Source organism: Rhipicephalus sanguineus, chromosome 1 (assembly GCF_013339695.2).
Source record: "Rhipicephalus sanguineus isolate Rsan-2018 chromosome 1, BIME_Rsan_1.4, whole genome shotgun sequence".
Lineage (NCBI taxonomy): Eukaryota > Metazoa > Arthropoda > Arachnida > Ixodida > Ixodidae > Rhipicephalus > Rhipicephalus sanguineus.
In genome coordinates this window covers 234733590-234755983 of record NC_051176.1, presented here as the reverse complement: position 1 = coordinate 234755983, position 22394 = coordinate 234733590, and the positions used below count along the sequence as shown (strand labels likewise).

At 41.8% G+C, this 22394-nt stretch overlaps 1 protein-coding gene across 1 annotated transcript in view; it reads right to left on the bottom strand.

The window, feature by feature from the left end:
* Positions 1 to 1100: 1100 nt before the first annotated feature.
* The window catches only part of LOC119374875 (nudC domain-containing protein 1), a 38475-nt gene continuing 17181 nt past the window's right edge, over positions 1101 to 22394 (bottom strand). The window contains exons 6-10 of the mRNA XM_037645082.2: positions 21121 to 21331; positions 17865 to 18009; positions 9232 to 9348; positions 8625 to 8837; positions 1101 to 1422 (exon numbers count right to left, since the gene is read on the bottom strand). Of these exons, the coding sequence (XP_037501010.1) occupies positions 1168 to 1422; positions 8625 to 8837; positions 9232 to 9348; positions 17865 to 18009; positions 21121 to 21331 (941 nt within the window). The 3' untranslated portion in view covers positions 1101 to 1167. The remainder of the gene's footprint in view (positions 1423 to 8624; positions 8838 to 9231; positions 9349 to 17864; positions 18010 to 21120; positions 21332 to 22394) is intronic.

Genomic DNA, 22394 nt, shown 5'->3' with positions numbered 1-22394 from the left:
CATTATAAGGGTAATTGAAAACTATTATACTGACTTAACTAAATACAGTTAAAGTTACAACTTCAATTTAACAATACTATTTTAGCATTCTATTTGACTCTGATGGCATGTTTCTACAATGGTCCCTCTACCTAGGGTGGGAGGAGGGGTGCCTGTGAACCATAGTTTGATAAACACTGCTGTAGCAGTATTTAGCTAATGTATAATGACAGCTCAATAATGCTCTGGCAGGATGACGATCCCACATTATCATCGTTACAACTGATTAGTAGATTATGTAGACAAAAAATAGGTCAACACACAAAATGCTTGATTCTGCTTGCAAATTTCAATTCACGTCTTCAGCTGCACAGGCTATACGACATGATTACTCCAAGTGCACATGAGTTTAAAAGGAACCTTGAAACATGAAGATCCATTAAAACATGATCTGCAGGAAATATAGAACTGGCTAAAGCACCGATTACTGGTCAAGTCGAGTATCTTTGTGACAGTGACAATTTTAGCTGAATTATTAACGTCATGTGCCAAAGGTGCTAGGCACACAATAAATAATCAGCTGCTTTTCCCTATTTTTCTTTTTTGCAAATGGATTAAGCACCAAATGTTCATTCTGTCTGGTTTGTGAAAGATGGTACATGTGGAGCTGCTCTTATATCACGTGTTAATGTCCCAAGGATACATAGGCTGTAAGAGAAGCCATAGTGGATGGGCCTACAGTTCAGAACTTTGTGGCATTTCCTCCTCAAAAGCAGATGCACACAAGCCTGTATTAATGGGCATGCACTTCGGACTGATGTCATGAGCCCGACAGCAGGTGGTCCTGCCTTCGGAGAACATTGCCGAGTGCATGAGCGGGACTATTTTGTGGAGGCAATCGGCTACCGTGCTTTGGACGTCTGGGTGGGGCCTCTCCAGACTTCTCAAGTTGTGCCAGACTGTACATTAATTTTCACACTTCACCGGCGGTTTATTAAAGTGCACCCAATGCTTGGTATTTGCATTCCACCCTTCACTTACCCCAAACAGCAGAGCATCGTAGCCACCAAGTCGAAATGGAAGGTATGCTGTTTTAAGAAGACGCACACAACTCCACAGGGAAAAAAGCAATGCCATATGATTATATTTTTGCAGTGAACAATGAATCATGACAACAGATGACAGTGGCTAAGAAGGCACCTTGATTGCAAACAAGGCTCCTGGGCTCAATACAAAGATGCAGCGCCGATTCGCCACCATGCCCAGTATGCTATCACACTGCTCCAGGCTGATGACATGTTGCTTAGCTATACTGGACACCTCTCGTCCTGTCTTGCGGTTTCGCAGCTCCTGACTACTTCCAAGTGTTTCAGGTTGCCGGTACAGGTACACGTGACGTACAGCATTGCACAGAGCCGCAAAGCTGAAGTCGGGAGAAGCCGTCTGAAAGATGATCAGAAAAGCAATGGGAGTAGAAGATGTGATGGATATATATGGTCACCTTATGGATACTAGTTAATTATGGGCATACAGAAGCCAAGTAACCTTTGTAACACTGAAACATTATTAACCTTTTGTATCCCATGGCCAATCCAGTTTTGCAAGTAAACTTTTTTTGGCAAATATGCAATAACAATACAGGCAAAGGAGGGAATATGCCGAAAACAAGAAGAATTTAGCTTTATTTCTAGAAGAAAAAAAAGTGTCCCTATATGTGGATGCTGGGAACACCAGTTACACGAGGTCCATCATCATCCTTCATCGTACATGGAAACTTTACTTGCCGAGGGCTCTGTTTCAACATGTTAATCATTATCATCATCACCACTTATCATAATCAACGCCTTCATCATCAGTTTAACGTGTTCATCATCAGTATAACCATCATCATAATCGTTCATGGGGCCTATGCTTCAACATGTTCATCATCATCATTCATTATCGCCATTATCCTTTATCGTCATGTGCAACGCTTTCATCACCATCATCATTACCATTCACGGTGCATTTCCTTGTCCACAGCTCTGCTTCAATGTGTCCATGATCATCATTATCAATGTGTTCATTGTTAGGTTAAAATTAAACGCTTTCATCATCAGCGGCAGCATCGTTCAAGATGCGTTTGCTTGCCGATGGCTCTGCTTCATATCATTGGAGCTCTCCAAATAGGAACATTCGCTTCCACTATGCAACTAGAAAAATATGGCATATATGTCTTCAGCACTTAGTCCATGTCTTAAATAGAGCAAGTAAATTCTAAACACAACTTCTAAAAGGCGTATGTGGCACTATTGCAGATAATTTTTGTGAAGAGCCGCACGGCAGCAAAGTGGGTCCTACTACCGTGCGGTGTTTTATCAACTTCTCACAAGAACTCGGTATGCCTGGAGTCCACAAACGTGGATGCCGCAGCGACAACTCAACATACAAAACTTTGGTCGCTCACAGTGCAACAAAAGTTGCATAAAAACAAGGTAAACCCTTTCTTTTCTGAAATAAAGCCAAATAGTTCAAAAGCTCTAAGGCATTTAAGGTGAGCTGATAAAAAAAATGCAGCCATACACCTCAACAGGCGAATTGAGAACACCATTGTTCTGTGCGCAATTACCGCTGTTTGTTCACAGCAGTTGTCACATGGAGAGGTTATAAATGCTGAAGTAATGCCAACATTCGAAATCGATTTTTAAGCCAATGCATTGACTAGCTGAATCACACTTCACTAATAGGTTTTGTCCACATATGTGGGCACTGGGATACAAATGGTTAACATCTTGTGTCAACGAAACCATTTGAGTGCTACCCTAGGTATTAAGCAAACTCTTAATGTGTGACAGCCAGCCATTTCATCTCTTCAGACAACAATCACAATTTAGATTTTTTAAGGCCTTCAAAATGACATTTTGGTACAGTAAAAAATGTTACAGAGGGAAACATTAAGGTGTGTACCATGAATATTTAGGTCACTTAGGGCCAGTCTTTATAATTATATATGTCAGATTATGAATATTGACCCCTCGCAGGTGAGTCATCATCTTTAAAAGAAATGAAATATTTGTTACAAATGGACGTCGCAGGTATCATTCAGTTGGCCATGTTCTGATGCCCCAAACAAAGCTAGCATTAAAGTTGTAGATGCAGATTAACTCATGAAATTCCTTGACAAACCCGGCAGTGCAACCTCTTAGAAGGCCCCTAAACAACCTCTGAAAATACAAAGAATGAGTGCATTATTCTCTCCTGGCATCTCCCATCTTTTCGGCACAATTCATGATGTCAGCAGTTTGTTCACGTGACGTCACGAAGAAATAAGCTCTCGAGTGGTTCAGATTGTATATTGTGGGAGCCACGCCCATCACTCGTCTGGCTTGACTACGACACGTGCTGTGTAGTGGCAATGCGCGTGGTCTGCTCATCTGCTTTAAAAGTCACTGCCAGCGCGCCGACTCGAGAGTTGGGAGCGGACTGGTGGGCAGTGCGGCTAGCGGTGTGTTGTCTTGGTTGTTGTGCGCCCCGGCGGGGGCAAGGATAGTGGCCCGTGAGTCACGTGACATTTTGTTTTTGAAGTCTTTTTCTGAGTGTTTACTAATAAATGTTTTTCAGTTTTGAGTGATCTCGCAACGCCTTCCTTAGGGCAGATGACATGAACCCCCTTACAATATCAATGACGTTGTATATTAATGATATTGTTGATGTTATTCACCCTGGTGTAGAAATAAGATTATTTGCTGATGACTACGTTTGGTTTAAAAGAAATTAGTTCAACCAACGATTATAACGACCTTAACACTACTCTGTGTAGTATACATGAATGGTGTAAAAAAATAAGAAATGTCGCTAAACACAAGCAAATGTGTCTGCCTTCCAGTAACTCGGAAAAAAAAATCGACTGTCATATACTTACATATTAGGGTCTTCACCATTACAGCAAGTAAGTTTCTACAAATATCTCATGTGACACTCAGTTCCAACTTATCTTGGAATCTCCATACTGACAAAGTTTGTTCATCTATCTTCTGCAAATTTTGTCTCCTTAAACATAAACTTAAAACTGCTCCCACTAATGTTACACTCCTCTCCTACAAGGCCCTTGTGTGACCAAGACTAGAGTTCGCGTGCATACTATGGGACCCTTACACTAAGCGTAACATTGACACTCTTGAACATATCTTGAAAGGCTGTAAAATTTATATTTAACAAATTTTCTGCATTACACTCACCCTCTGATTTAATGCAAGCTAATGACCTTCCCCTATAACAGGCACGAAAGCAAAAACCTAGATTACAATTTCGTTCTCAACTTTTGAATAACGAACTAGCTCTAGATACATCCCCGTATTTGACACCTCTAACTAGCAGCAGGCCCCTCCCGACACCACCAACAAAATGCTCTAACCCCATATTTTGCTCGCACTGACCTATTTAAGTTTTTTATTCCCTGAGAGCCATTACTGAATGGAAGTGCCTTACTAAAACAAATGATCAGACTGCAAAATAACCTTCTTCAGCCTTTATTGTTGTTCTGTCATTGCTTCTCCTTTGGTATTTGTAGTAACCAGCCTGTTTGGACCATGAGTCCGCAGTATTGAATAAATAAAATAAAGAAATAAAATATCAGTTGTGCATTGTCTCCTACCCTCATCTGTAGAACAGATGAGCAAACTGAACTGTGGACCTAACAAATGACAGTATACAGCGTCTCTCATTCCCTCCATGGCAGCTTAGTGTCAGTGGCCTTCCACTGCTGATCACAAGGATGCCGGACAATGCGACCACATTTTGATTGAGGCACAGTATCAAATGCTTATGTGCTCACATTTAAGTTAGTTAAAGGGACCCTGAAATGGTTTTTTGAAGTTTTGTAAGCGTTTAGGCAAGAGCATCCCCAAATCATTCGCACAAGAAATTAAGCGACGCACTGTGTACCAAGGCTGCTACGGACAACTGTATCTATACCCTCCTCCTCACCACTGCCTTGCACCCTCAACTCACAGACACACTGGCATTGCCAGAGATCGCAGCGCTCTCATGAGCGCACTCGACGGTTTGATCTTCGCCCAGTCATGGCCTCCAATATTGCGCGCCGACAGGTTGCGCGCAATCTCGGAGGCCCAGTGTGCCCTGCAGCACGCTGTCTGGCAACAAAGACGAAGCTCGCAGAATGGTTGATATCTGCTCCGACAGGTGCCGCCACACTACCAGCTGATCTTATTTTATTCTCCTGTATGGCGACAACTACAAAAGCATGCGGACAAACAAAAAGAATTCGAGAACGATCACCGATAAGCGTAAACTCGGGCAATGTGGTTGTGTCTTCAGGGGTGAAGTTACAGCCGCAGACACGTGGATCGTGGCGTTGAACGGATAGCAAGAGCGCGACGCTCATTGCAGCGACGAGCTGAAGGGATTCCGCTCGCCAGATGCCTCACAAACATTGCACGATGTCGCAGCTTTACAAGTCACCAATTGCTAGATATGTGGTACACAACACGGCTAGGGCAATTCATTGTGTCCAAGAAAAGAAACCTCGAGATAAACACTGTCGCTCAGCTCACATGAACACTGAGCACGTTGTAACACAGGCAAATGACGCTCGCTGCCCACAGGAAGTTCTGTGACGAGGACTGGACATACCCAATCAGATCAGCTGCCTGCGTGACGTCACGCTTCCAAGACAACACGCACTGGAAGTGGGCGGTTTGAAAACGCGTTTGGCTGAGCCGCTGTGATCAGTGGTGATTCGCAGCTTTAAAGCCTTGTAATAAATTACACAGTTTACACACAGAGCTTAAATCTGTCTGTAAATTATTCTTAGGACTTTACCGGCCCAATGTGTTCGTACAAAATCGTCAAAACAGTTTCAGGGTCCCTTTAAAGAACTTTACGCTATTAAAATTAGCCCAGAGACACCTCCTATGGCATTCCTTACAACATGGGTTCAGTGCTTTCTGTTTATACTGGAAACATTTGAAAAATAAGTATCACAACCATGAAATTCATCTTAAGAACTAATTGCTGTGCATTTGAGTAAAACTGCACTAAGAAGCTACATCTGCCAGTATACACCAGAGCACGCCTGTCTCGCACCCAGGCTGCTGGCGAGCCGAGCGGATACTCTCGCACCCAGGCGCCGGGCTGATCGGGCTGCCAAGGCGCGCGCGGGCTGCACCAAGTAAACAGGGCAAGCTGCAGTTCTGAGGCTTTAAAGTGCGAAAAGTACTCGTTCACGCCGCTTCCGCGTATAAGAGCTCGTCTGGGCACTACTGCGTCGTCTTTGGATGCCAAAACAAGCAGCGCAACAAGAGGATATTAGCGTTGTCTGCGACGATTACGACGCGCCACGGAAATAGTGCCGGTGCGGTGTTTTCAGCTTCGCCGCGAGTGGATAACTGTGATTCAAGCAAAAAAAAAAAAAAAAAAAAAAAAAACTAGGAGCCGAGTGAAAATGCGCGAGTAAGTACACTAACTGCGTGTATTCTGCAATGTGATGACCACCTATTTCATTTTGCGAACCTAATTTGCGTGACACGCAGCTGGGTTGAAGGCAGGCACAAGCTTTGTGTGGGGGTGAACTTGATATCTTTGAGCGTTTCCTTTGACGAAAATCTAGTGCAAGCAATCAGCATGCTTTGCCACTTTCAACGTAGTATTAAGCTTTAGTGCTTCTGATGGCATCCAAGCCTTCGAGATTTCGTCTTCAAAAGGTAATAAATGGCACGGTGCTCCTCAACAGCTGGCCAGAATTTCGTGCTTTCATTTCAGTGTTTGATTTCCCCAAATTTATTTGGACACGAGGCATCCAGCTGCACATAATACATATATTGGCACGTAAGTAAACAGTACTCGCGCCAGTGTCCTTTACGTCGCAGGCGTAGCTAACCGGCTTAACTAAGAGTAGCACAGTTTCGCTTGTAAAGCACCATCGTTACAAGAATAAAATCGCGCAGGTAGCTTCCAAAAGGGATCGCTGAACGATACTGCAGGTTATACTCTCTGATAGCACGCTTTTGTGAGCAAGACGCATTATTGTAAGAGCGCTCGTGAAACAAAAATTACGTTCCGCGAAACTACCCGTAAAGCGTACTCTAATTATTACGCGATGCATGCTGAAATGATGAGCTTTCACAAAACTTTGTGCACAACTTGTAATATGGGGCAACAAAACATCGTTTCACTCTTTCGCGAGCTGCACTGCAATTACGATTCACGCGTACTACAGCGAGCACGTTTTTTTTACAAATGTAACAGCGTACGTATCTGACGAAATTGCTTCCGCAGCCCACTCAGCACGTACTGTATACATTGTGGACTTGCATGAGCAAAATGTTTTTGATGTTCCAATAAAATCAGCGAAAATGTCCAGGCTAGAAAAGACGCGAAACACGCTCTCCGACGGGCTGAGTTTCGGGAGTTTCATGTTTGCTCTGTGTAGCGTCTGCTGGCGTGGCAGCCCGCGCATGTTGTTTCGTCGCGTGTGCGACAGATGGCGGGACGCGCGATGCAAATACACTCAAACCTCATTATAACAAAGTCACATCTGCCATGAAAATAACTTCGTTATATCCGAAAATTCGTTATAAACGTTTATTTCTGACACTGTATCTATGACAAGACTATTATTAATTTACTTCGTTATAACCGATAATTCGTTATATCCGAGTTCGTTATATCGAGGTTTGAGTGTATGGCGATCCGCATGGAATTCGCTGTGTTCTGGTCTATATACTGCTGTATTTCAGGAAATACTGATGAGTTTCATTAATTTAATGATTTTTTTTTTGCCATTTTCTGACAATTAACAAAAGCCATAGACACATGACAGATGGGTTGGTGGTGCGTAAGATGCAAGACCAGCACATACAGGAGTTGTTGCCGAGACGCTTTCCGTTAGAGCATCTCTGTATAGAAAGCAACATGCTTTTGAATGTTATGACAAGTGCCAATCAGTAGTATAATTCTTGAGCATGATGCTGAATGTAAGCATTGCACTGTGCCGGCCATAAGCAATGGCACAAGTCAGTTTAGTACGGAGAATAATGCAAACGAAAAAGTAAATTAAAGTGCCCCTAAACCGCTCAGAGTTCAAAGATGGGAGAGTGGTTTCTTTCTCACCTTCACTACCCTTCCTACAGGCACTACCTCCTCAATTCTTTTTATAAAACTTGCCATGCAGTCGCACGCCCGTTCTACCTTGTCTCGCATTACTATTGTGTGCGATCAACTGACTTCACTTTGTTTTGTGCGTTTTCGACTATGAAAGATAACAGCGTGTAGTCTAAAAGCGCAAAATCCTGATAGGCTCAATGCTTAGTGCTGACATCGTCCATGTATTTTATGCCAACAAGCATGCCTGTTTGACATGGTGCTTGTTGCTGCTAGAAAATGTTCGTATGCCATAGATTGCAACTGCCAGATGTACACAGAACTTGGTTTTGATACACAGAACCTTGTCATGAAATCCGCAACTTGATTGCCACCTCCCATACAGCTATTTTGTTTTGAAATAAAAAGCCTCAATTCAAATTACTACGATGTTAAAAACTATCTTCCCTATAATAGCTGGAAGGGAAAAAACCAACAGAAGTACTACAGGCTTTGCATTCATGATACTATCTCATGGAGAAATATGAAAATAAAATGGTGCATACCACAAACTTGCGGTCTTGCTTTGATGCCTGGACATAGCCAAAAGCATTAAATGTGGCCACATGCTCCACACGAAATGAGTCTGTGTCTCCATCAGCCATCACATTTCGGGGTTGCCAGACAAGGCCATCCACGTCATGCCGAAGACAAAGGGCTGGCATATTGTCAGCAGAAGAACGCACACTAAATAACCACTGGTGACCACTGAGATTGATCTGATTTGCGCCAGAAAAAAAAATAAAAAAGAATGTTCAGACACAGCATTATAACTTTTCAATGAGCACATACAACAGTAACGGTAATGGAATGAAATGGAAAAGTTTTTATAAGAAATAGAAATGGATGGAAATGAAGATGGTGTGTGCATTTTGGTCATCGTGCAACACTGGCAAAACAAAAGTAGATGAAAATAATATTATATATCATAAATTACAAAACACATTTTTAACTGAAGAGCACATTCAATATTCTAAATGTGAATAGTCTTTCAAATTTATGGCAAAGAAAGGTAAAAGCCATGGTTCCTATGCAGCACAAGTGATTCTTCCATTCTGCAAAATGTTATTTTAAGAAGAGATAGGAGAATATAAAGAAGAGGAAACAACACACCTGATGTGTTGCTCGGTGGGAGTCACCACAGAGTCTTGTGAACGTAAAGTACTCCATTGTATCATCACAGTCATCCAGTTCTTGGTAGTTGAAACTTGGTTTATCTGATCCCGAAGCCTATAACGTTATTTATGTACACTATTATGGCTCAGTGAAAGGAATTACCAGGAAATAATGAAACAAATACTGAGTACACGCTGTAAGCAGCAGCATCACTATGCCTTAAATTTTAGCTGCATGTTTGACTTCTTGTCTAGTGGTCTCCAATGCAATACTGTTGAGTTAAATGTAACATGGTTACAAGCACAACTTTATCAAAACAAAAAAACTACAGCCAAGAATGACTCACCTTCAAGAGATCATGATACAGCAGAGATCAACAGTGATCTCACTTCAGCCCTGGGAGTGTACTGCTATTGGTCACTCATGGCACTGGCATCACCACCGTTATGTGGCAGAAACCATGGTTACATATAATGGTAACAACCAATACATGGGGCACTGAACTGAATCTAAACCAAAAACTGTACTTTAACTGAAACCTAAATCGATAAACTTAGATGGTGCTTGAAGTTGACTCAAACGTCAACCAAAACAAATAATAATGGTTACTTGTATGGCACAATATGGTTAAAGCCTATAGGGTGACTGTGTGTGCTTAGTGGACAGTATATGATTCCACGAAGTAATTACTTCTTCATTAGGTGCACCCTAACGGCACAGTGTTACGACTCGCATGTCACAATGTATGCTGAAAACAAGGACAGACGATGGGATTGTACAGCTAAGTATAGACTGCACAGCAATTACAGGAAGAGGTGCATAAAATTCTGAATTCATCCCTTAGATCGGCTTGCTAATATTACTCAATAAAATGCAGAAGAAAGAAGCCAAGATACACGGACCTAAACAAGAAAGTGTCCTGGTGAAGAAAACAACAACAAAAACAAACAAAAGAAGCAACAACCAGGTCATGGCTTCTTATAACTACAACACTGCAGTTGCTAATGAATCCTGTCACCTTTCTAGGTGTGCAGTAATGTGAAAGGCATGGGAAATCTGTTTTTGTTGTGTACCATTGTTCCAAACTTGTCTGGCACCTCCCAGCGCAGTACAATGCTCTCCAGTTTAAACAAGTCATTCCTGGGATAATAATGTGCATGCTTTACGACTTTTTTTTTTGGCTGTGCTTAGCACAAACTACCCTTCTCACACAGCTAATCTGATGTCATTTAGAATAAAATCTGTGTCATTTAGAATGAATGAAAGTGGACAGGGGAACGGCCACCACCACAGCACATCTTGTAGTGATCACACACACAGTGCGAAGGTTGTGGGTTTTGTCCCCATCAGCAGCAAGTTGCTTTTGTCTACTTTCATTTCCCTTTATCTCATAATTACTACACTTCAATTAAAATATACAAATAACAACCCCTATGCTTTTCTTGGCTTCAAACGGTGACATCAACAATCAGGCATTCAGGTCTCGTGAAATTCAAAAACAAAACCTCGACCTTCATTTCCTCCTACAATAAAGAACTTGTGATGGTGACACTAATGATAATAGAGTTCTCAAAGAATAGATTATCAGTCTTAACTGATTCAGTATATATCAGTTTAGTGACCCTTTAAGAAATTAAGGTAGTCATGGTTAGACAGCAGAAGCACTACATGGTCAGAGTTTTCCAAAGTGCTACTGGCAGTTGCAGCTTACCGGTCATTAAGATCAGTTCTTTATTTCTGCAAATCGGCGTATGGTGGTCTATTCTTTAGGTGTTATTTTCATGAAGAAACAATTTCGATTAATGCATATAAATTTTCACACGGAATGAAATAAAATATTAAAAAAATACAGTTTTTACCACTTAAAGATAATAATTATCGGGGTTTTACGTTCCACAACACGACGTGATTATGAGGGACGCCGTAGTGGAGTGCTCCGGAAATTTTGACCATCTGGTGTTCTACCACTAAAAGAAGAAAAATAGACATGCCAATATATTATTAGATTGAGGGATATTGCACAGGTTTTTTCCTTTGTATTTCAGAAAAAACAGTGTACATATGACAGTTATGTGCTTATATTAAAATTAGAGCTGTGCGAATAGTAAAATTTTGGGTGCGAAGTGAATTCGAATATAAAAACTTTAGTGCGAATCGAATCGAATATTTATCGAATACTTCCACACAAAATTACAGAAATAAGTTGCAGGGGATCCCCAAGTACTATATCCTTATGAGACGGGAACATGAAAAGGTTTCTTTTGGCTCGGTTGGTGTTACAGAGGGGTGCTGCAAAGTGGTGCTCCCGAGTTCTGTTATAAAGAATGAGGAAACGTGGAGGCTGAATTGTGTTTACCTACATGATATTGTAAAACCACAAAGGCACCAACAACTTTTTACATCCTCTCTTCCATTTCGTAGTCGAGATATGATAAATCACAACGCCGATGAATCTTCTGCCAATGTCGATGCTAAGACAACAACATTGGCATTGGACCTGCTGCAGCTACGTGTTGCAAAATCACTATGCATGCTGCTGCAACACTGCCTCCACAGAAGTTGAAAGCCAACAGATGTGGCGGGAGTCAGGAGTTTGTCTTCTGCCGTGGGGATTCCCCTCTCCTACTCTGCGGCTGCAATAATAATAATAATAATAATAATAATAATAATAATAATAATAATAATAATAATAATAATAATATCTGGGGTTTAACGTCCCAAATACTCCGCAGCTGCAAGTGGTTTTTGCGGCAATTCTTGGCGTCGGCGTCAGTACCGGTGGGAGATGTTACGTGTGTTCCGCACGGGGCTTTTGCGGACACTGTATGGATGCATGTTTTTGCAAGCCTGGCCAAGTAACGCTTTCGCGTTAAAATGTAGTGAAAAACATGCCAGAAACAAAACAATTACTTTGTGCACGATAACCAGTAGACCTCACAGCAGCGCACCGCCCAGCGTGTGAAAACTAAACTGTGCTGCTAGCTTTTGCACAGTGACGTAACGTGCAGTATTGGCACAAGTACTCTCCGATTTTAGGGTGATACTAATGAATTTGATATCGCAGGGTGATTTCACGGCGCCAAGACATTATTTGTAAAGCACATTTGTCAAAACGAGTCGATTGAGTACGAAACTGAAACCACGTTCGCGGCACTGGCAACAGCATCCCCATCATGACATGATGACGGAATGCATTTTAAAGCTAGTCCATAAGGCTCATTTTCGACTACGATCTGTCTGCTACAAATTTGTTCCCAGCAAAATAAAAATGGAGCTCGCCTCTTTCATTATGAAAGCTCATAACAAAGGAAAGAGATTTCCTACGATCCCCCCCCCTCCCCCCCCGTTGAAAGATCGGACAAGATTTGGAGGGGGGCACTTGCTTGGTCACGGATCAAAATTCAAGATGGCGGCGGAAGAGCCGCGTGTGCTTCCAATGAAATGCGTTTTTGAATAGGCATGCATTCACTGTCGTTATTAGCCCTCGTCAAGCAAATAAAAACACCGAATGAAGCAGTGAAAACGGTGGGAGGGCAAGAGGGGTGCTTGCTCGGTCATTGGCGGATATTTCAAATATCCAGAAAAAGGGAGGGGGGCGCTTGCTCGGGATTTTACGGTACATTCTTTTGTGTGGTTTTTTTTTTTTTTCAAAAATGAACAAGCACCAACTAGCCCAACTTGCCATTTTGATCACAAGCTTGCAGACGTTCTCAAGCAGCTCTGTGTAGACCAAGCTTGTCAAGGTAACGGCCCTTGAATCGGCACGTGATTGAAGCGTCTACAGAAGTGACCTCAAAGCCAGCAAAACTGGTTCAGAATAAGTTTCACTTTCTATGAGGGTGCATTGTGCTTGCCTTTTTTTTTTCTCGATGAAGTATGGTGTAAGCAGATGCTGCACTTCGCACTTTTACACTGCACTCTTTCTAGTCTGAGCATTAATTGAGCTACCTTGTCTAAAATAGCGTCAGGGTACTGTGACGGCCATTACCCTTCCCGATAGGTCGAAGTTAGTGAGGAGAATTGGATTTACATGCATCATTTAGAAATCTGATTTTTAGGAAATGATACCATTATAGTTTCCGGAAGTTTTGAGTACTTCAAATAGTAAAATTCCAGTGTGAATCAAATAGCAAGCACTATTAGAAAAATATTCGAAAGTTCGAATATTCGCACAACCCTGATTAAAATCTAAAGAGACTAGTAATGCCACAAACGTTACATCTTGAGGTAGATTGCACTATGGGGAAATACAGAGGGTTGCCGAATGCACTGATGAAAATTCTTGACAGCAAACCTGAAATTTCCAGATAAACATCAGGCCAGTGCTTTTTGTCAGGTTTAGTTTGGGGGCATGTAGCAACAAATACAAGGCTGACACCAGTGAACATGTCTTGTGTTAAATTCATTCAGAACCTAATTTCCAACTGATTAAAAAATTTTAAATGATCCTTATCTAGTTTTTTAAATAAGTTTCCATCATCACTGAGGTAGTTATCATAGCAGTATACAACTTTCCGTAGGATGATTAATTGATGTCATTTACCATTCCAAATGAATGTAAAGACTCTGAAAGGTGCAACAGTCATGGGCTACCAATTCATTCTGACTATCTGGGCATTTGTATCAAGAACTCAAGTCAGTCAAGTGTCGGCAGACAAACATTGTTAACTTTTTTTTTCCATAGCAATGCAGCAGTTATTGCTCGCGATCAAACACATAACAGGAGTGCAACAGCCGAAATAGGATTTGGAGCAATTTTTGGAGCAGCAAAATGTTGCTTTTGGAGCACAAAAATCCAAACTTGGAGCACGTTGCGAAAAAAAAAAACCTGAATTTTTTAGCCCGAAATCCCAAATTTGGAGCAGTATAACAAAGAAGCCTTACTTTTAGAAAAGAAAAAAAATACATAAAAACCATTCAACATCAGCTAATTCGGGCACAGTGCACGTGAACACTGCTATTTCAATAAAAGCAGTGTGTTGAGCCACCCCACAGTGTGAACAATGATTATGTCAGTGCGAACAATGACTAATTCCACATTAGCATTTGCAGGACCTGTCAAATAATTCGACAGGCACTGGAAATGCTAATGTGAACCTGTGAACCTGGCAACCTGGAACTTTGGGAGATTCGTAAAGCAGGAGCAAGGGGGGGTAGCAAAAAAAGAAAAGTGGCATACGCTTTGGTCTATTGCTTCTCAAGGCCGCAGAAACACCATACACAGCAGCTCCAAATGAGTGCCAATAATTTTTTAGACGTCAGCGATCATACTAGTACTCGTAATTACACGGCACGTGCACGAATGAGTAATTAAGGAACAAAATGTGCTGTGTCCCTGACAGCTAGTACTAATAGCCCCTACTAAATCTCAGTATGCTTTTCCGCAGGACACCAGTGTACTGCGGCAAAAGTGGCTCAAAAACCGTTCTGCGTGCAATAAAACAAGCATCAGGAAATTTGAGAACTACTGTCCTTTTCTATTGCGATAGCAACTATATGGACACTTTCGACAAGTTTTTGCCGTCACCTCCCATATAAAGTCCAAATTGATAACATATCCCTGTGCATAGTATGTTCTACCGTGGGTAAAAGCACGCGAGTGCGTGCGATGAACACGGCTAAAGCAGATATCAAACGAGGCAGCCCATCTCCGTCGCTTGGAGGGCGCATGCGATAACACCACTCCGCTCGGGAAGCCTGCCATCGAAGCATAGAGGAAACACCCTGCCCGTCTTAAACGAGCATGAAAAGACGCGAGAGGGGGGCGGAGGGGGGCTGTCGCTCGAGCAGCAACTTTCGAACTTTGATTCCATGGGCGTGGTCGTGATCGCTGGCGCGCGCGCTATCTCGTCAGCCATCATCGGGCGGCTCATATATCCTGCTATGTGCTGCGCTCTTAATGGGAAGACACTGTGCAGAAACAGCATCTTTCCCTGGAAATGCCGTATTCTCTTACACCAATGTTTTGTAGAGTTATGCGAGAAAAGAGTTTGCTGCCAGCATCACTTTGTATAGCATTACAATTTGCTGCTATCGCATTCATTGCTTCGTCCTTCCAGTGAAACTGACTTTTTTCTTTTCTTTCGCGGGGGGTTAGGGTTAGGGTCTGCGCGTCTGTACTGGACGACGATGGCCACACTGCAGATAACCAACGCGGCCTCCATTTCTCGCTCAAATTTGCACAACCATGAAAATTTTAAGCTGGTCGGGCATTTTGGTGCAGCGTGGCACGATTTTAACAAATTTCACGGTTTTGGCTCAGCTTGGCACAAAAATAAGGAATTGTATCAAATTGACGCAATTGGCGCAGCTGTTGCATTCCTGACATAACCTAATGCTTTGCAAGAAAAATGTCATAGCCACCGAGCAGGCACATGATGTCATTTGAGTTTCTATTGTGAAGGAAGTGTGAGACACTAGGATATTTTCTATGAGCTCATATAAATAAAAATGCATGGAAAAAACATGAACAGAAAGACACTCGTACCCTATGGTCATTAAAGGGACACTAAAGAGCAAAACGATTTTCCTCATATTAGTAAAGTACTCTTTCACGATACCAAAAACATCATGATTGCTGCGAGAAGACGCCTAGTAAGTGAGAGAACGCGCAAAAACAAAATGTGGGTGGCGACGCCACCTTGAAGTTTCCACACCATTCGCCATGATGTCACATGTTTTGATGGCGCATACTAGGGACTATGTAGTTCCTAATCGGTAAAAATGAAGTACATTGTCCTCTGAGGGGTCCATAGACTTAAAGGGACACTAAAGGCAAATATTAAGTCGATGTTGATTGTTGAAATAGCGGTCCAGAAACCTCGTAGTGCTACTTTCATGCCAAGGAAGTGCTTATTTTGAAAGAAAATCACGTTTTAGTGGTCCGCACCGTGTTAGCACACTTCAAATCACCCGCCTGAAATCCGACTTTCATACGTCACTGCTGCCATGCCCAACGTTGCCCGCCTTTACTGCGCGGCCGCCGACACTAGTAGCAGCAGAGCGAAAGTAGCGGGACCCACAGCAGCAACAACAGCCATCGAAGCTCTGACTTTCTGTCAGAGTGACTTTCATGAGCGCGCAAAACACACGCGGCAGTATGCGATCCTGAAACTACCACTGAGACGTGACAGCGTGAGCGAAGCAGGGCGCCGGGCAAGCGCAGTTCGGCAAAAACAAAACCTTTGAACCACGCGCGCCGTTCCCCATGGCAACGCCACAGAGGTTCTTTTTTCCATGAATCAAACGGAAACGAACAAACAGCATTTTATTACGTCTTTTGATGCACGGAAGGTTCTTTTTTTATTGCTGCTAGTTTGATTACTAGTGGTTTATTGTAGGCAGACTCTCATACATCATCGGGATCACTTCGAAAATGTCCCACTCATGGCGCTCATCATGTGATACATATAGCTTAATTTCTCGGTAAGTAGGGCGCTGCTGTTGATAATATTGCCGTTTTAGGAGTTGTCATACATTGAGCTTTCACTCTGACATAAATTGTTATTTGCCTTTAGTGTCCCTTTAACATACCAAGTTTGGAGTAATTTTGTTCAGTCAATGGCGCCAAAATACGATAAATACACTTGGAAATTCGTGACGTCATGCGGAGAGATTTAAGTGCGAAATTTAAAAATGAAACTTTGAACTTGATTTTCTCCTCTATTAATAAACCTATGATGGAGAAATTAACGACATTAGAGTTCTCAGAGCACAATTTAGCTATCTAAACCGATTTATTGTTTCTCTTTAGTGTCCCTTTAACACTATCTTAAACCACATTCTTAAAGTTTCCAAAAGCCAAACCGACTGATTCATTTTTAATTAATACTTTTCTGCCAACAAAACTCTTTGACAAGCACATTAATCATTATGTAACTTGGCTACCTCGGTATACTGCATAAAGTTTCAGAGAATTTCAGATGTGTTCACTTTTTTCTTTTTCTTCCATAAATGGAATGATTAAATTTACAGGGATACTGAAAAAAACTTTTGCCACTGAGATTTTCAGCCGAACTGAAAGCTGGGGTGCTAAAACAGGTTGACACAACCTTGTTTACTGGCAGAAAGTGGCAGAAAATAATGAATTTAAAGCATTTTTCTCAAACTGCTGGGTCTAGCAGCTGTGTCGTGAACTAGAGGAGGTGGTGTTCAACTCGACAAAAACAGCCGTGCCAACCATGAGGTAATAGTGCACCATTGCTCGTGCCTCTCAACCAGCTCCACTCCCACTACGGTTCCTAAAACCAGTATGAACAGCACCGGCAGTGAACAATGCTCCTGGGTGGGGGCATGTCTCAGTGCCCTGGCGTTCAGCTACCACACGCTCACAATTCTTCAAAAACACAGCCAACTGTTCGAAAATACGTGAAATAAACTCTGTTTATCAGAACAGTAGCATCTTCTGAGTGCAATTTTGATGCTTTCATCATTTGTCCATATTTTTGTTCAGTATCCATTTAAGAGGTGGCACTATAAGCTTGTAGATAGCAGGCTCTATATACGAATTCACTATATGTACACACTTTACGACTTTAAGTGAACATTTGTGGTCCACCGCTGCACAGATATAACTGCAAACAAGATTTATCTCTTGCATATGCCTATTAATTAAGAAGTGAAACACTTGCCTCCGTATCTGAAGTAAGGTGCGCCAAACGAGCATGAATTTCTTCCACAAAAGCAGGATCAAAGACCTCTTCACCTCTTGCATCCCCTACAACCACTTCACGCCAAACTACTCCATGCTCAGCTTTCACAAGATGAACTTCTAGCCTACAGGACAAAGTGCGAAACAAGTAACTCAGTTTCTCTAGCTAAGCTAACAGTCTCCATACACTTAAGATTTTCATGTTCAACGTCACATCCAGTACTCCCCTGCAGAGTACCTGGCACACTGTCAATACCACAGAGGAAGACTGTCTAAACACATTGGCAACAATACCCCATCCAAATTTATCTTGATGCTCCTACTTACTGTGCACCTTTCCTTCAAAAATAATAATGAAGTTTAGAAAAGTGAACTTACAACTTCTGAAAAATGAATGTCACAAAGCTTCTTTGATAATGCAGAAATAAAATAAAAACAAGATGTTGGAACATTTTTAGCAAACACTGTTCATTTCACTGAACAATGAAAGAAGGCTAAGTGAAGAAATGCGAATGAAGACAAACAAATGCTTGATATTTCTGTCAGCTAGTGCCATTGCAAGAACTGAAGTTATGCAAGATTTAGGTATTAGCATAAGCAAAAAAAAAACAACTTGGTAGACTTCAGAATGAGAGGAGAAAATTGAAACATCTTCGTGAAGCTCAGAAACAAGCTGTTACATTTGCAGTACTAAGTTACTTCATTCTTTTTATATACTTAAGCACTCCTAAATAAGCTCTGTCAGGAATTTTAGTTATGTAGCAGAAGTTGTAGACCATCAGTGAAAAAGAGTTATACTGCAAGAATTTCTTAAGGGTTGAATATGGCTGATATGGAAGGAAATGAAATGCCATTGTGGTGTGAAGACGTGAGCTACGCTATCCCTCAGAGAAAGAATATTCAGCAAGGGAAACGGCACTTGTATGGGGGATCCCAATTAAGTTGCTGCACCAGACATGGCGATGACCCAGCTGTCGTGCGAGTCGGCTCGCGGAGACGGCAAAGGACGCTCTCTTGAGAAGCTTGACAGTTCAAGGCCATTCGGTAGCAGTTCTTTGGCAGATGTAGTGTACTCTAGAATCACTACTGGCAGCTTGTTTCAAGGGCAGCGTGGCATGTCATTAGGGCAATATTCAGTAATAACTGCTGCTAAACAATCTGTCAATGTTGTTTCTTGTCCTTAAAGAATGCAATCCAAAAAAACTTACAATATACGGGATGATATCGCAATTTTTGTGCCTAACGTCCACAGAAGAGCATCTAAACGATTGATTGATACTATACTGATATGACTGAGGGATTGATTGACTGATATTTGTGGCCGATGTACTCTGTAACTGGTGGAATTACAATCAGTGTCCTAGCCAAATTAAAAGAGAAGTAATGACATACACAAAATCAAGAGTTACACTACTCCGGTACCATGGTAATATGCTATCTGTCGTGCAATAAAAAAAAAAACCTGCATTTCTTCTTTACCTGGCTGTGACAGTATCACACTGCCCGAGCGTGCCATTGTTAACTGACAGAATTCTCTCTTCATATAGTAATTCTTCCTCAGCGCTCTATCCAAAGTCAATGACCTCTCCCACTGCCTCAACAACTGTCCATAAGTGACATTACTCTGCTGCCTTCTTTCTCCCACATGCATAGGCCGGCAAAAAATGTGAAGCTCACTTAGACTCACTCATGAAATACATTTTGCTCAGAGGGCTCATTTGGCCTCAGACTCAGGCTCGCCAAAATTTTCGCCAACCGGACTCACTCGGCCTCTAACTCACTCAAATTTTTCTCAACCGGACTCACTCGGACTCAAACTCCCCAAAATATTACTCAGCCGGACTCACTCAGACTAAAACACACGGCTCGATCTGAGTCCGAGAGAGTCTGAGTGAGTTGACTTATGAGTCCATCCGCGTATAATTAGCTTTTTTGATCATTGTGTCAATGCACTTTCATCCCAATATCTCGCATAATCTGTGCTCTACGATGCACATTTTGATCTTGTACCTTCAAATACGAGTTATCAGTGGTCGCAATCCAGTAAGGACATTTTTATTGAAAGATATGACTCACACGAGATATTTTTATAAAGCACTTCCCGTGTCAAAACACCTCCCCCACCCCCGTAACTCGAGCCTCTGATCAATAAATATTGAGCTGGCATATGAACGCTAGTTCGTTGAAGTATGTGTGAGTAGACGTGATTCAAAGCGCGAGCCGACATAAGGCTGATAGTAGCGCTGAAGTTGAGTAGTTATCACCATAGGTCGGCAAAAAAATGTGGAGCTCACTCAAGAAATATATTTTGTGCTTAGGGCTCACTCAGACTCAGACTCACCAAAATTTCGCTCCACCGACTCACTCCGACTCACACTCACGGCTCAATCAGAGTCAGAGTGAGTCTGAATGAGTCGACTCATGAGTGAGTTTGCCGACCTATGGCCACATGGAATGAACCGAGAGCTCATAGGATGCTTACATCATGATGACCGCTTCCTGATGTTTTCTTTCCCTTTATGTTTTTTTGCTCTGTGGCACACTTATGATCGAAGTGTTGCACTCTCTGCACAGCAGGTGGGATGGGACTACATATGTGGTGCACTACGCCTGTGATGCCATTTTTGCTGGCAAAGAGATTGGCTGTTTTGATATATAATGTGAATCTTCAATTCTTTTTGAAATGAACATATAGCTGCCATATTTCAGGGTTACCATCATCAACAAACAATCATTCCAAAGTAGGGCTTGTTTTAATGGCCAAGCTAGGTGGGAGGCCCTTTAATATAAGTATCACGATTTACAGCTTAAATTTCTATACTTAAAGTGTTTAATGTGCCCAATGTTTGAAGTGCATGGTGAAAGCACTAGCCTGCTTTTAGAGTAATGGAAGAGAGCATATTCTTCCACAACACAGAAGCTCGTGTATGTAACGTGCATTGAATGTCCTGACCCCTTATAAACATACAAAACTTGTCCAATAAACTTTTCTTGAAAAATCTGTTTAATGTGTTGTATGATAAGCAACCAGCTTTAACACAGGTGATAAGGTTTTTTTACTGCAATAGGAGGCTCCCAATTTTTTGACAACCTTGGTAACTATCATGAGTTAACAAAGATTTCCAGAAAAAAGTATAGAACATTCCATGTTGATCGACAATATCATAAGGCATTAAGGAAAGAAAAAAACAATGCCACGAAAGTAGTCTTCAGTGAGAAAATCAATAAGGACTTACTTTTGGTCCAGTATAATCCACGTGCTGCCATCTTTGACTACCGCATGAGGAAAGTCTCCTTTCAAAACTGTCTTGCCCTCAATAAGGATTTCAATGCCTTTAACTTGCAGGCTAACCTCAATGTCTTTCTTGGTAGCTGCCTCATGCAGCCGGAAAACGACTGTAAGCTCTTCTGCAGTCTGAATAAACGAGTAAAGTGGTGGCTCTTGGGCTAAAAGGCAGATACAAAATTGTGTCTGAGTCAGAAATACACAGAAAAGGAAACCTTGAAAGATTACATCAGTAGCATAGCATGACATCATGAAAGTACACTATTTTTTATAACAATGTAACTAGAGTTCATGCACTTGAAAAAAAACAAAAAAAAACAATACACAAACACAATTAGAAGCAGAGTTGTACAGTACGGTCCACTGTTAAAGGGAACACTCGAATGAGGATCGTTTATATTGCTTGCCTTCTAACTTCAAGTGAATGTGGAAAAATTGCCCGTGCGCGGCACTACTCTGTCAAAAGGAGTCAAAGCTATCAACCAACAGCAGCCTTATAGAAATCCAAGCCACTATGCTTTTGCAAGAGAGCGAAATGCGGACACGCACTCCACGCAAGTGTTCCCTTTAACAGTGGACCCGTCTGTACATAATGCATTACAAGTAATCAATTACATTTTCTTGTAATTTAATATAATCGATTACTTTTTCAAAACTGTAATGTTCTGGGTAATTCAATTACATTTTCTTGTCACTGATTACTGGTAATCAATTACATTTTTTTTTTTACAGAATCAAGTTGTAACCGGTCTTCTACGGCAGTTCTCGTCCCGAAAAATATGTGACCACTCTGTAGAGAGCCTATTTTCCCCCTCTTTTCCTTGGCTTTACCTGCAATGCCTTACCCGAGCACCAGCAATAGTAAAGCGCGATGCTTCATAGAGGACATGGACATTAGAATCGAAGCACTGCGCAACTACGAGCTGCTGCACAAGGTGTTCTTATATTATAATACCGCCCTTACCTCCAGCGCATGCACTGAGAGAGTGTTCAGTGTAGCACCTGACATCTTAACGAGGAAACGTGCAAGAATCAGCGATGAAAATTTTGCAAAACAACTCCTGTTGAAAGTTAACATGTAACAAGATATCACAGAAGCCACAGGAAGCCTCCCAGCCTTCACGCAAGCCTCCAGCCTTATCTCTACCATGCAAGCCACAGTAGTTGGTTGTAGTTTGAGTAAAGTTGTGTTATTGCGTTACGGCAATAAAATTTTGAAGGCAA